Source organism: Carassius carassius, chromosome 26 (genome assembly GCF_963082965.1).
Source record: "Carassius carassius chromosome 26, fCarCar2.1, whole genome shotgun sequence".
Classification (NCBI taxonomy): Eukaryota; Metazoa; Chordata; class Actinopteri; order Cypriniformes; family Cyprinidae; genus Carassius; species Carassius carassius.
This window is the reverse complement of record NC_081780.1, coordinates 25,804,074-25,819,422: the sequence shown is the minus strand read 5'-3', so window position 1 is coordinate 25,819,422 and position 15,349 is coordinate 25,804,074. Positions and strand designations below refer to the sequence as shown.

The following is a 15,349-nucleotide window of genomic DNA, read 5'->3' as shown; positions in this document are numbered from 1 at the left end:
GCAGTGATCAAAATGTAGTGAAGTCAAGCTGTTAAACTAGATGTCTTAAATGTGTAAGCTTTGCCAATTCAGCACTGCATCGATTTCGGCATTCATTTTGAATATTAAAATTCACAGAAACACTACATTTCAATGTGGACATGCCGAATATCTTGCTACTTTTAAGATTTTAGCTATTAGGGGTGGCACGATTCGCTGAAATAAAACCGCATGGTTTGGCACTCGCTGGGACCGTGGTTCAACTTATAGCAAACCATATTACAGATGCTTTGTCAGATTTAAGTAAGTAAGTATTTTGTAAGATCTAAAAATAATGCACCTGTACACATACGATTATCAAAACTCGAAACACATCATTGGTAAATTTAAGAAGTGCTGTAGTAGTGGAAAAATGTTTTCTAAATCCAGATTGACATTGAGATAATGGGTTATTGTCAGCTAAATAATTCGATAATAGGAAAAATATTATTTTCTCAAAAACTTTTACAACACTATTGATGATTGAGATGGGTCAAACAGACAAACATTCAAAAAACTTTAAAAAGAAAAGAAAAAAAAATCTCCAAGACGAGTTCCAAGTCTCAGTCTGCAGAAAAAAAATCGTCGATGAGGGCATGCGCCAGTAAAGCATTACCCTGCGTCAAGTCGTAAATAATTGTGAAAATGTGATTTTAGCGGAAAAAGACTTTTATTTTGGTCTGGCGATGTGACGTCATAAGTCTGCGCTCCCGCGTCTGTGATTCGGCTGTACAAAGGTGAGTGCGTTCAATAGTTTAAAGTGTCCCTATCAATTTAACTTGTTTAGAAAGTTGTGTATACAACGATGAAATTAATTATTAATCAGTGAAGCAATGTGATGCTCTATCTAGTGATATTAATGAGTATTTTATGCGTGTAAAGCGCTCCCGCACAAAGAAACGGTGCGTCTCATTTGGCTCCATATGTTGTGATTATGAATCAGTTTTATTTTAAACACGAGATGGTTTACTGACTTTGATTCGCCACTCAAAACTGGAAATAAAACCTCTTAAGTTATTATTATTATTATTATTAACTGTTGTAATTTGAATTTTTCTTTTTGTGTTTCTTTTTTATTGTAGCTTTGGGTTAAAAAAACATTCTCATCATTAAGAACAAGAAACACAAACCTGTTTAAAGAACATTTACAAACCAGCTGTGTGTTTTCATGAAAGGGTAATCTACAAAGTGTAATGTACAAACAACTGAATACTAGATAAATCATAAACAATTCTGTGAAGTTTATAAATGTATATTAATCAGCTAATTTAAGTCCATTATCTCTAATGAAGGCTACATTTCCCCAAAAGTATCGTAAGCCTAAATTGATCATAACTCCATTGGTTTCAGTGGGTCTATGATGTATTTAAGGTTAAAGTACCTTTAGGAAACCACAGCCCAGGTTGGCTTCCTTACAGAGCCGGATTAAGACCAAATTGGGGCTGATGCTGCAGCACAAAAAGGAAAACAAATTTTTTTCTGCACTGGTGCATGTGCATTCAACACTCAATGTACATGCGCACTCAGACCGACCAAGAAGTGATGCAAACGGCCAGCCTTTATTGAACATGAATAATAATAATGCCATATTATTGTAAGAACTCAAGATTAACGTCAAGCTATGTATCAACATTCAATAGCAATTTCTGAAAAATGTAACTAAATCTAAACCAGATCAACTTAACCTAGGCATATTGTCACTCTTACTACTGCGCTTGTGCTGATTACTTGTATAGCTGTTTTTCGAGCCTTAACAAGCACAAATTCTTCGAATGTGTCAGTGAAGTCAGGCCATCCTTAAAAATATTCTTGTTTGCCGTAACCCGACCGATCCTGTCAATTTAGGACTGACTCAATTTTTAAATTTTTTTTTTGTTTAGTCCGACCGACTTGCCGGTTGTAAATTTGTGTTAAGACAAATTTTTTTACTCTTCAAACAACTAATACAAAAGCAATAAAATACTATTAATTATATGTAAGTATTGTTAATATATAAATCTTCTTTAATTAAAAAAAAAAACCCTTGACGTCATCTGTGTTTACACGGATGTCACACTATGGCCTGTGCGTTCGCTTCGTCTCTCACTCTCAGTCAGAGTCAACGGTTCGCGCTTGGTTAGGATGGCTGCGGCTGCAGTAAACTAAATGTTTGCGTTCTCTGTTCAAAGTCATACGGGTTCGGGCACCATAATACATAAAAAAAAATCATTAAATCAGCTCCACACCGCTTTAACTTGTTCTGGAAAAACTGTGCCCAGATCTTTCCCCATCCCTTCTCCCGTCCAGTCTAAAACCGTGACCGTGTCGACTGTCATTTTATGTCCGGAAATCTATTGCAAGAATCGATTGGACCAACCAACACAAGTTTCGAAAATGAAAATATGAAATTGATTTTAACGACCTTCTCTCGGAGCGTGTCCAGGTTTTTTTTTTTTTCTTTCTTTTTTTTGAACAGGCGTCACAGAGCAACTGCAGCTTGGGCACCCTTTAGTTTTCTATTACGCCAGGACACACACGCATATCAGCAAATAATACTTCTGCACAATGTTTCTCTTTTTTTTGTTTATTGTTAAATGCCAAACAGCAACAAGAACAAGCCCCCCAATTTTTTTTGAAGAAATCAAAGAGTTCTAACATGTATTACACGTATTTGCGCGCGACTTTGGACAGCAGCGGAAATCTAGACTGATTAATCGTGCCACCACTGGCCCACCAGGACAGTGGATTTGCGCTGGAGTCGATGCACTCCTCATTATCTGCTCACGCTCTCTTGGGTATGGGCACTGACGCAGAGGTTGTCCGTGACTTCAGCAGGTATGCCTGTTACTTTCACAGCTGTATTTTACAGATTTCGCAAAGGCTTTAGCTACTCCTAACTGTCGGCCGGTCTCAGCTGTTCTTTTTGATGTTGCTCCGCGATCTGATGCTTGAGGGGGCAGAGCTGGACGCTTACCGTGAAAAACGCTTAACATGGCTTAATGTAAAAAAAAAAAAAAAAAAAAAGACCTGAATATGAATGCAAGTCGTTTAAGAACACGTTAAGCCTTATGATGGTTTTCTATGAGAGGAAAAGGCTTAACGTAACCATATTGTATCATTAATTTATTTAACATTGAATGCACAGTGACAAATTGAAAAACAAGAAGGCCACAGCCTCATAAAAAAAAAACAAAAAAAAACTGAACACTGCGGTTGCCGCGGTTTCTGCAGTTGCTATCTTTCCTCTGTGGTTTGCATGTCAATAGCGCGGTATTACAATATTGCGGTTATCGCAACAGCCCTAAATTCAGCCGGTATTCAATTTCATACAGATTTGGGCTAGAATCGCCTGGGGCTGTAAAAATAGTTGAAAAACTAAATTTGAATTTTTTTACTTAAATATGATCAAAATTCAAATTGTATTCAAATTTAAAATGCATAATTTCAGTTAGGGTGAAGAAAAGCTTTTTGCTTCTCTTCTGAGGCCTCAAGATTGTGCATCGAGCAAAATATTACTGCACGTTTATTCAAAGCATTAGAATACATGACTGTGAAAAAACTACATAATATTTAAAAATTATGTTTATGAACCAATTATTATTAAGTTGCTTCCTCTTAGCATTCCTGCCAATTTTGCCAACAACGCCTAAAAAAAGGCCTCCCCAAATTAAATTGCTTGCTGTTCTTGAACCATTTGGAAGATATGCATGGTCTCTTTTGAAAGGGGACACTTTGAGGTTTGTACCTGAAGTGTCAGAATCACTGTAAGTCTTACTGGTATTGAGTAATAGAACTTTGAACACTAAAAAAGGGGGGGGGGGGGATTTCCGCTTACATTTTTTTTTTGTAAAAACATGCCTGCAGATAACTCCAGCTGAGAGGTATTAGCTGAAAAACACAATGGGATCACAGCATGAAGCCTTACCAAACCATATATACAGGTCCTTCTCAAAAAATTAGCATATTGTGATAGTTCATTATTTTCCATAATGTAATGATACAAATTAAACTTTCATATATTTTAGATTCATTGCACACCAACTGAAATATTTCAGGTCTTTTATTGTTTTAATACTGATGATTTTGGCATACAGCTCATGAAAACCCAAAATGCTTGTCTCAAAAAAATTAGCATATTTCATCCGACCAATAAAAGAAAAGTGTTTTTAATACAAAAAAGTCAACCTTCAAATAATTATGTTCAGTTATGCACTCAATACTTGGTGGGGAATCCTTTTGCAGAAATGACTGCTTCAATGCGGCGTGGCATGGAGGCAATCAGCCTGTGGCACTGCTGAGGTGTTATGGAGGCCCAGGATGCTTCGATAGCGGCCTTAAGCTCATCTAGAGTGTTGGGTCTTGCGTCTCTCAACTTTCTCTTCACAATATCCCACAGATTCTCTATGGGGTAGAAGGACCTGTGTATATATATATATATATATATATATATATATATATATATATATATACATACACATGTATTTATATGTATTTCAAACTATTTACAAATTATATTTTTCAGAATCAAAGAAAATGTCTCTTCCAGGGGCACATCTACTCAAAAAAAAACTATGGGTGCTCTACAACAGATCCCACCTAACATAACACCCATCAAATATTATTAGCAACATGCCAATCATTATAACTATCCCTATTTGGAATAAAGCACAAAGGCACATCGCAGGAGGAGCACTTTACTGGTGTCTTTGCCTGGCAATGTCTGCACCTCAGACGACCTGCAGTGCTGTGTCCACTGATGTGCACCGGCTTGTGATGTGCAGTGCGTGGTGTGTGTGATGGAGCAGGTCTGCGAGCTGCTGCTGCCAGCTCCTCAACTAGTGTCTCCCTAAAGGCCTTTTGGTGCATGGGTACCTGTCCTTTTCCTTTAGTGATGTCCTTGTAGAGAAGGAAGGCATTCACTACTGCAATGTCCATGAAGTGAAAAAAAAAAGTCTTATACCACTTCTGGGTCTTGTGGATGACTTTATAATAACTTATCAGGGCATCCGAAAGGTCCACTCCACCCATGCACCTGTTTGGACATAAAAAACAACAACATTGAGATACTTTATTTCATTTCAAATAGCATAAAAGATTGTTGATTATATAATACGTATCGGTTGTACTCCTTCTCTGCTGGTGGAATAGAGATGTCCTTCAACACCCAGCGCCCATCTGGATCTCTGACTCTCCTCTGAACCGTGTCCCCCGCGTGTCCCCACACATTAACATGTCCCTTGTGTCTCGCCTCTGAACAAAGAGGAGGGAGTCCTTCCGGGTCCATCTTATACTCCCAAGGGGAGATTTAGGATTTCAGAAGTGCTGGAAGAAATTTCAACTTGACTGCTGCTGCTGCCAGATCTCCCTCGGCCTCTCCCCCTCCCCCGTGCTCTGCCTCTTGGTGTTTTGGTGGTAGAACCTCTCTGGGATGGTGGAGTTTGGGGCTCCTCTCCTGATGGGGTGCTTTCATTCTGTCCCTCAGTATTTTGTTTCTTACTGACTGGCTCCCAGACTTCATCAGATTCATTTTCAGATGATGGTCTGTGATATAAAAAAAATAAAGAAATAAGTCATTTGAAAAACATTTACATTGTTTCTGTTTCCACACACATATAAACAGAAACATGCACACAAACAACCAGGCTTATACCATTCATGAGCGCGCGCGCACACACACACACACACACCCCTGTGCTTGAGCCCACATAAACAAACATTCCTGCAAGAGAGCATGAACACACACACACTGTGCTTGAGCCCACATAACCAAACAAACATTACTGCACGGACGCAAAAACAAACTCACACACACACACACACACACACATCTGTGCTTGAGCCCACAAAAATAAACATTCCTGCAGAAGCGCACACGACAGTTTAGCAGGTAGCAGCATGTCCAAACACACACACACGTAAACTTGATCAACGCTGTCTTTACGCACGGGCGCATGAGATACTGTGGTGACTGCACACGATCTTCACGCATGACCAGATGAGTCCTCCCACTGAAGCTGCATATTATTCTTTACATAAATTCATTGGCTATCAGAAAAGTCAGTCATTTCCATCATCCATTTCAACTGGATCGATTTACTGTCAATCAAAGAGAAGGATGTACCATTCTTCAGCATAGGCACTCCTTGGCTATTGTTCCCTCATGACACCTCTATCATGCAATTGGCTCAAATGACCTGTCTATCAAAAGTTCAGGGGTCAGCAGACATTTTGACATCACGTTTTTCTTCATGTTTACATGTGAAATGAAACTAGACCATAGAATGCGTCGAAGTGGACAACTCTTCAGTTGCTCCACTGCACACCTCAGACCACTTCCTCATTACTGCTAACCTAGCACTTACTCCTGAAGTGCCTCACACTCCAACGCAGGTCACCTTTCGACGAAACCTACGCTCCCTCTCTCCATCTCGCATATCTTCTGTGCTTTCATCCTCGCTTCCTGCACTCTCTCAGTTTTCTGCTCTGGACACGAACAGCGCTACGGACACTCTTTGCTCCACTTTAACATCTTGCTTGGACAACATTTGCCCACTGTCGTCTAGACCAGCACGCACTGCCCCATCTGACCCCTGGCTGTCCTAGGTTCTCCGTGAACATCGCTCTAAACTCAGGGCTGCAGAGAGGAAATGGCAGAAATCAAGAAACTCTACCGACCTCAGTGTGTATCAGTCTCTCCTCTCTTCCTTCTCTGCAAATGTCTTCACGGCTAAAACATCCTACTACCACAACAAAATTAACAGCTGTTGTGACGCTCAGACACTCTTCAAGACTTTCTCTTCTCTTCTTAATCCGCCGCCACCACCTCCTCCATCGACTCTTACAGCGGACGACTTTGATGAATCTTGTCTTATTTGTGAAGAAAACTGCAGTGACCAATTCTCCACACTGCAGACTGAGGACAACTTCACAATGACCGATGCACACTCTTTCTCCTCCTTCTCCCCACTCTCAGAGATGGACGTCTCCAAACTTCTTCTGTCCAATCATCCTACTACTTGTCCACTTGATCCGATCCCCACTCACCTCCTTCAAGCAATCTCTTCTTCAGTCATACCTTCGCTTACTCACATTATCAACTCCTCTCTTCACTCTGGAACATTTCCCTCAGCATTCAAGCAGGCTTGGGTAAGCCCACTGCTCAAGAAACCATCTCTAAATCCAGCGCTTCTTGAAAACTACAGACCGGTATCCCTTCTTCCATTCATTGCAAAGACACTTGAGCAAGCTGTGTTCAACCAGCTTTCTATGTTCCTTGTACAGAACAACCTCCTGGACAGCAACCAATCTGGCTTCAAAAGTGGCCATTCAACTGAGACTGCTCTCCTCTCGCTTACTGAAGCCCTGCGACTAGCAAGAGCAGCTTTAAAATCCTTTGTACTCATCTTACTGGACCTGTCTGCTGCTTTTGACACTGTTAATCACCAGATTCTCCTGTCCACCCTCAGAAAGATGGGCATCTCTGGAACCGCTCTACTGTGGGTTAAGTCCTACCTCTGACAGATCCTTCAGTGTGTCTTGGAGGGGTGATGTTTCAAAGTCACACCACCTTGCTACTGGGGTTCCTCAAGGCTCAGTACTTGGACCACTTCTCTTCTCCATCTACATGACGTCATTAGGATCTGTCATTCAGAAGCATGGCTTTTCTTATCACTGCTACGCTGATGACACCCAACTCTACTTCTCATTCCAACCAGATGACCCGACGGTAGCTGCTCACATTTCAGCCTGTCTGAGTGACATCTCTAGCTGGATGAATGACCATCACCTTCAGCTTAACCTTACGAAGACAGAACTCCTGGTGATTCCAGCTAACCCATTGCTTCATCACAACTTCGCTATACAGCAGGGCTCATCAACCATTACTCCTTCTAGGACAGCCAGAAACCTAGGAGCTGTGATGGATCATCAGTTAAGCTTCACAGACCACATTGCTACAACTACCCGGTCCTGCAATCTTGCCTTATACAACATTAGGAAGATTAGACCCTTCCTGTCAGAGCAAGCAACCCAACTTCTTGTCCAAGCTCTTGTTCTCTCCAGACTGGACTATTGTAATGCTCTCCTGGCAGGCCTTCCTGCATGTACTGTCAAGCCTCTGCAATTGATCCAGAATGCAGCAGCGAGGGTTGTCTTCAATGAGCCAAAAAAAGCTCACGTTACCCCTCTCCTCATCAGGTTACACTGGCTACCAGTAGCTGCTCGCATCAAATTCAAGGTACTGATGCTAGCCTACAAGACGACCACTGGCACTGCACCCACTTACCTAAACTCATTGGTTAAATCTTATGTGCCCTCCAGAAGTTGGCGCTCTGCAAGTGAACGACGCCTTGTGGTACCATCCCAAAGAAGTTCAAAATCACTCTCACGGACCTTTTCCTGGACTGTGTCCAGCTGGTGGAATGACCTCCCAATCTCAATTCGTACAGCTGAGTCTTTACTCATTTTAGAGAAACATCTAAAGACTCATCTTTTTCGCCTGCACTTAACAAACTAACACTAGCACTTTCCTTATTCTTGTCTCCTTCATTTTATAAAAAAAAAAAATAAAAACCTGCCTATACGCTCTATACTAGACTAACTGAGACTTGTCATGGCACTTGTATACTGTTGTTGTTCTCTTGTTGACCTGACTGCTTCTATTGTTCTCATTTGTAAGTCGCTTTGGATAAAAGCGTCTGCTAAATGATTAAATGTAAATGAAGTTGTGACAGCTCTGTCGGCTAACTTGAAATGCTACTACTACATTCCATGGATGCTTATTGATATATAAATGTGTTATGGATTAAAAAAATTGGCTGAATTGGATTGTATGGACCCTTGAGAGTGTAACCAAACCATTTTTGTTGGAATGTAATGGATCAGTGAACTAACAGCAGGCTTCAAGTGTGAGTTTCTTCCAGTTTATTTTTTGTTTGTTTATTTGGCTGTTGGTGGTCTGACAAAGACACAGATTGTATCATAAAATGGTTTACATCGTTCGAATCACGAGAATCTCAGCTTTCCAGAGATATGTAAGGTTTTTTTTGTTTTTTTTTTGAGTTTTGTCGTTCATAAATTTTTATGTGAATCATAACTATATCCCGTGCACGGCACGTAGGACCACTAACAGGTTTTAACCTTATAATGCAATGGCACATACATCGTCATCGCATCTCGTGCACCTCTGATAAAGTATACTTCGGCCGTCCGCACACTGTCTGCATTATGTCCTTTTCGTCATCCGCATGCGGGCATTTTTTGAGACCGCGCAGACAGTGAGCGTACACGAGGTGAAAGATGAGAAAGCAGATACTGCATGTCGAGCTTGTCCGTCTTTGAAAGTTGTGTAGACACGGCTGTGCACACGGCGAGATGGAGTGGAACCTGTACCGGGGCTCATAAGGCAGCTGCCTTAATGCACACCTAAAATTCGAATGCGGATTTTTATTTTAAATTCGATGAATATTCGTAAAAATATTTTTTTTGACAGCCCTAGAAAATCGTCTATGCGATTTTTTTTTAATTTTTTTTTTAATTTTTTTTTTTTTTAATTTAATCGTAAACACAGCCGTGTTGAAGCCTGCAGTAAATGTTTTGCATTATGGCAGTCCACTCTGTTTATTGTTTTTCGAAAATGTTGCACTCCTGTTTGTCATTATGCATGTAACTTCACGCCAATAAATCATCAGAAATATTGGTCTTTACCAATGTATTGAATCTTTACATTCGTCTTGCCTGTTGTCCATGGATTTACCTATATTTGGTGTTCCCTTTTAAAAAAAAAAAAATTACTGTTACTGCAAACCAAAATATTTTTAAGGATGGCCTCAAGGCTGTGCAGCAGCTCAATGCTTCCTATACCCCACTGATGACCGCAGCTCTCCTTTGATTATTCCCAACTTTGAGAAGCTCCGCTCGCCAGACTCATTGGACACCATCATGCACAGATAGATGCGGAACCCAATTTCAACATATGGAAATGTCTGAGAAAGATTTAACGATGACAAATGCTTGTACAAGCTCTGCTGATTTGTTCATAGTCACCGCTTTCTGAGTGTGCATAAATGCAGAAAACTGTATCAGCTATTTTTGAGCGATTAATAATCAATTAAACTGTTTAAAAAGTCATTTATCAATTTTTCAGTAATTTAACAAAATATTTAAAAAGGTTTGCTGCATGGTTGAAATACACCATGCGTATTATATGCGTTTTTATAGAAATAAAAAGATTATTTCATTTAGAAATAGATCTAATGCAAACAGAAAATGTTTACAAACATTAGGCTAATAAACACTATAAACATAGCTAGGCTATTTTAGTCCAATATCCATGTAAAACTAGCTTAAATGTTTTGCATAACATCAACATTATGCGGTAAGGTGATAACACTTAATGGAACAGATTTTAATATTTAAACTGAGCAGTATATGTGTGTGTGTGTGTGTGTCTGTGTGTGTGTGTTTTCTTCATGTTTGGCTGACTGTATTTTATTGTGATAACAGGCTGCGTTATCAACTGTGTGTGCGCATGCTGCATGGCTGCAATCACTTGATTTTTTTATAACCCCTTTTAGCCATAAAGATGATCCGAATTGTAAAAGGTTTTCCTTGATTTGTGTACATTCACAATAAAAACAAATCTCTGTGCTTTTGTAAAATAAGCCTAAATAAAAATAGGATGCCGCTTTCTGCCATCTGGGTTCATTTCAAGCAGCACAAAACATGAACCGAAACTCGGCTACTCGTTGCACAGTTTTATGTTTTTTTTTTCTTAATTTATAAATAAATTTCTGGTGTAGGCCTTATCTATTTGTTATATTTATATAGGCCTATATATATATATATATATATATAGCCTAACTTTGTTTTTATGTTAGTATTTTTAACGAGTCACAGATACTTATCCTTTCTAATTTAATTTAGTTTAAATAATCTTGCCGGTTAACGGATAATAATGGGTTAAGGAGCATCATTTGTCGGTTAAGAAAAATAACCAAAATTAACATCCCTAGTTACGTCAGTGACATCACAGTGCAAAGAATATACAATAATAGTACATGTATAATAAGTAATGCTGTATATGCGTCCAAAAGTCGGACTCAAAATTTCATTCTAAGAATTATTTTGAGGTTAATATATCAAAGGAAAAGTGTTCATCTTACGGGAAATTCTCATCTGTTTTCACCTGGGCCTATTTCAGGAATGGACCTAATGCTGCAGCATCCACCTTAATCCAGCCCTGCTTCCTTACCAGTGTGCTGACTAAGTAGGGAACTGATTGAGATTTAGTTTACATTTACCTTATTGTGTTTCTGTTAATTATTCTGTTCTTACACAGGACAAAGTGTCCAAACACTGAAAAACTTCTGAAGCAGCTGAGATCCACGTGACACACGATTATAAAGATGGAGTTTATTAAAGAGGAGAGTGAAGAATCGTTCAGAGTCAAACATGAAGATACTGAGACAGAAATACAGATGGAGTTTATTAAAGAGGAGAGTGAAGACCTGAAGATTGAAGAAACATTCAGAGTCAAACAAGAAGATACTGAGGATCAAACAGGTTGGTTTTCATTCTCAAAGCTGAACTCCGTCAATTGATCCTGATTAAAATGTCCAGCTCTACAGAAATGATTGATGTGTATGAAGAATGTTACAGAAGTGTAGAAATGTTGAGAGGTGAAATTAATGTTGAAACAAAAATATGAAATTAGCCTTACAATAATAATCTCTGCTTTTAATATTGAAACCATTATATCTAGAACTTTGGCTTATTTGGCTAAATATTTTTTTGCACAAAGCAAGCCTTGATACCTTGAATCAAAAGTGATTACATTTGGCTTCTGCATGCTGCCTACATTTGTTCATTTAAAGGTATTTTTCTCATCCACATTGGGACGTCAGAAAACGTTAAATTTGCTTCACGGTGCATGCATGAAGCCTCATAAAAGTTAACTAAGACAGTACGGACGGTTTTTTCTGGATTTATTAGGGCTGGGCAATAAATGTATTTTTTATTATTATATATATTTTTTTTTACTAAAAGACGTCAATTCGATATCAGTTCTCAAAAGCCGCAAATGAATCTTTTCTAGTATTTTTCACAAACATTTAAAAAAATCTGATAAATGTGAATCTTTTCATTAGTCTTCTCTGCTAGATGTCACAAAGGAAAGGATTTTTTATTAATTTCTTATTTGAATTTTTTTTAATACATTTTTGTAAACTGATGTTTACTGTTAGTTCTTTAAAAGCATTTGTATTAGAACTATATTCACTGAATGTAATCGAAAAAAAAATATATAAAGAATTGAATCAAGAGCTTGTGAATCAAAATTGAATTGAATCGTGACATCCGAATCGATACCCAGCCCTAGACATGCTGTTTTCATCAGAGTTCAGGATAACGCATTACACAGTAATCTTATTGCTTTTTCTTGTAAAGCAGTAAAGTAATTAGCTAAGTTTTAAATGTACAACCCGAATTCCGGAAAAGTTGGGACGTTTTTTAAATTTTAATAAAATGAAAACTAAAAGACTTTCAAATCACATGAGCCAATATTTTATTCACAATAGAACATAGATAACATAGCAAATGTTTAAACTGAGAAAGTTTACAATTTTATGCACAAAATGAGCTCATTTCAATTTTGATTTCTGCTACAGGTCTCAAAATAGTTGGGACGGGGCATGTTTACCATGGTGTAGCATCTCCTTTTCTTTTCAAAACAGTTGAAGACGTCTGGGCATTGAGGCTATGAGTTGCTGGAGTTTTGCTGTTGGAATTTGGTCCCATTCTTGCCTTATATAGATTTCCAGCTGCTGAAGAGTTCGTGGTCGTCTTTGACGTATTTTTCGTTTAATGATGCGCCAAATGTTCTCTATAGGTGAAAGATCTGGACTGCAGGCAGGCCAGGTTAGCAGCCGGACTCTTCTACGACGAAGCCATGCTGTTGTTATAGCTGCAGTATGTGGTTTTGCATTGTCCTGCTGAAATAAACAAGGCCTTCCCTGAAATAGACGTTGTTTGGAGGGAAGCATATTAGGGCTGGGCGATATATCGAATATTAGCGATACTATCGGAATAATTTTGACGGCGATGTACAATTTGAATATATCGGGAATATCGAATATTTCAAATTCAAGCATACTTTCCCCAAAAGAACGCGCCGAATGTCCAAAAAAGGAACCTGTAACTGCTGACTGCTCTACGCCCCTCTACTACGAGAGCTGTAATGATAGCGGTTGCCAAATAACAAGAGTTTAAATCTCTGAATCAGAGCTCCACAGTTAGAAGGATACATTTTCTTCCCGGTGTTTGCTTATTTTAAGCAATCTGGCAACCACGCACACGTGCTCACCCCTCATTGCGGAAGAGCCGCCGATGATAATCTGAAAACACTAAGCTGGAATTGAGCGATCTAATGAAAGCGTCGTTCAGCCGGTCTGTGTTCTGTCGTGAGATCTCAACTGTATTGTTTGCATTTGTGATCGCAAAATAAATGCACTTACTCGACCGCTGATGTTTGAATAGAGAAACATAGGCTATGGCCATTTGGAATTACTATTGGGGAATTTCACTGATATGTTTACCAGTTTCCATAATATAGACAGAGAAAATGCAAAAGTCTTTGGTATTCATTTATATATATTTATATATAAGAAATAGCTATGTGCTTCAGCAACTAGCTCCCCATCTAAGAGGGTTTTTAGTGTCAGTAAGAACATAGTTTCATGCCACAGAGCTTCTCTTAAAACCACACAGTTGACAGACTTGTGTTCTTAGCTTAAAAACTTGTTAAAAAATTAAAATAAAATACTTATCCCAGTTGCATAGTTTAAATTGTGAATTGCATGCACTAAAAAGTTGACAGAATGCACTTTCTGTAACTGTTACTTAATTTGCACTGCTTCAGTTACATATAGGCCTACATGTATTCATTAATAAAAAGCAGTAAGTGATCTCTTGGTCTAGACTTTTTAACTGCTTAAATTAGCTGTTTAATCTAAATGTTTTTTTTTTTTTTATGGGCAAAAGAAAATCATGTTTTATTTTTTATTATTTAAATGCAAACATATCGAGATATATATCGAATATCATAAAAAATTTGACAATATCGAGATATCATTTTTTTTTGTATATCGCCCAGCCCTAAAGCATATGTTGCTCTAAAACCTTTATATACCTTTCAGCATTCACAGAGCCTTCCAAAACATGCAAGCTGCCCATACCGTATGCACTTATGCACCCCCATACCATCAGAGATGCTGGCTTTTGAACTGAACGCTGATAACATGCTGGAAGGTCTCCCTCCTCTTTAGCCCGGAGGACACGGCGTCCGTGATTTCCAACAAGAATGTCAAATTTGGACTCGTCTGACTATAAAACACTATTCCACTTTGAAATAGTCCATTTTAAATGAGCCTTGGCCCACAGGACACGACGGCGCTTCTGGACCATGTTCACATATGGCTTCCTTTTTGCATGATAGAGCTTTAGTTGGCATCTGTTGATGGCATGGCATTGTGTTTACCGACAGTGGTTTCTGAAAGTATTCCTGGGCCCATTTAGTAATGTCATTGACACAATCATGCCGATGAGTGATGCAGTGTCGTCTGAGAGCCCGAAGACCACGGGCATCCAATAAAGGTCTCCGGCCTTGTCCCTTACGCACATTTCTCCAGTTTCTCTGAATCTTTTGATGATGTTATGCACTGTAGATGATGAGATTTGCAAAGCCTTTGCAATTTGACGTTGAGGAACATTGTTTTTAAAGTTTTCCACAATTTTTTTACGCAGTCTTTCACAGATTGGAGAGCCTCTGCCCATCTTTACTTCTGAGAGACTCTGCTTCTCTAAGACAAAGCTTTTATAGCTAATCATGTTACAGACCTGATATCAATTAACTTAATTAATCACTAGATGTTCTCCCAGCTGAATCTTTTCAAAACTGCTTGCTTTTTTAGCCATTTGTTGCCCCCGTGCCAACTTTTTTGAGACCTGTAGCAGGCATTAAATTTTAAATGAGCTAATTAAGTGGATAAAAGTGTAAAATTTCTCAGTTTAAACATTTGCTACGTTATCTATGTTCTATTGTGAATAAAATATTGGCTCATGTGATTTGAAATTCCTTTAGCTTTTTATTTTATTAAAATTTAAAAAACGTCCCAACTTTTCCGGAATTCGGGTTGTATGTAATTTGATTACAGCTACTTATTTAATAAAATTACGCTACTTAAAGGATTCTTTGGACTCTGAATCAGTACAAAAAGATAGATACTCATCCAATTTAATACCAACAGAAATTCTTAGAGCTAAAGTCTTAATTTCCACTACATAAAACTGTACTGCA

The 15,349-nt window shown here is 38.6% G+C and overlaps 1 protein-coding gene across 2 annotated transcripts in view; it reads left to right on the top strand.

The window, feature by feature from the left end:
* Positions 1-688: 688 nt before the first annotated feature.
* The window catches only part of LOC132106049 (gastrula zinc finger protein XlCGF57.1-like), a 31,764-nt gene continuing 17,103 nt past the window's right edge, over positions 689-15,349 (top strand). The window contains exons 1-3 of one of the 2 annotated variants that reach the window (XM_059511663.1): positions 689-755; positions 11,198-11,263; positions 11,336-11,559. In XM_059511663.1, coding sequence (XP_059367646.1) covers positions 11,403-11,559 — 157 coding nt within the window. In that variant the 5' untranslated portion in view covers positions 689-755; positions 11,198-11,263; positions 11,336-11,402. The remainder of the gene's footprint in view (positions 756-11,197; positions 11,264-11,335; positions 11,560-15,349) is intronic. The other variant, XM_059511664.1, reaches the window with a different exon arrangement.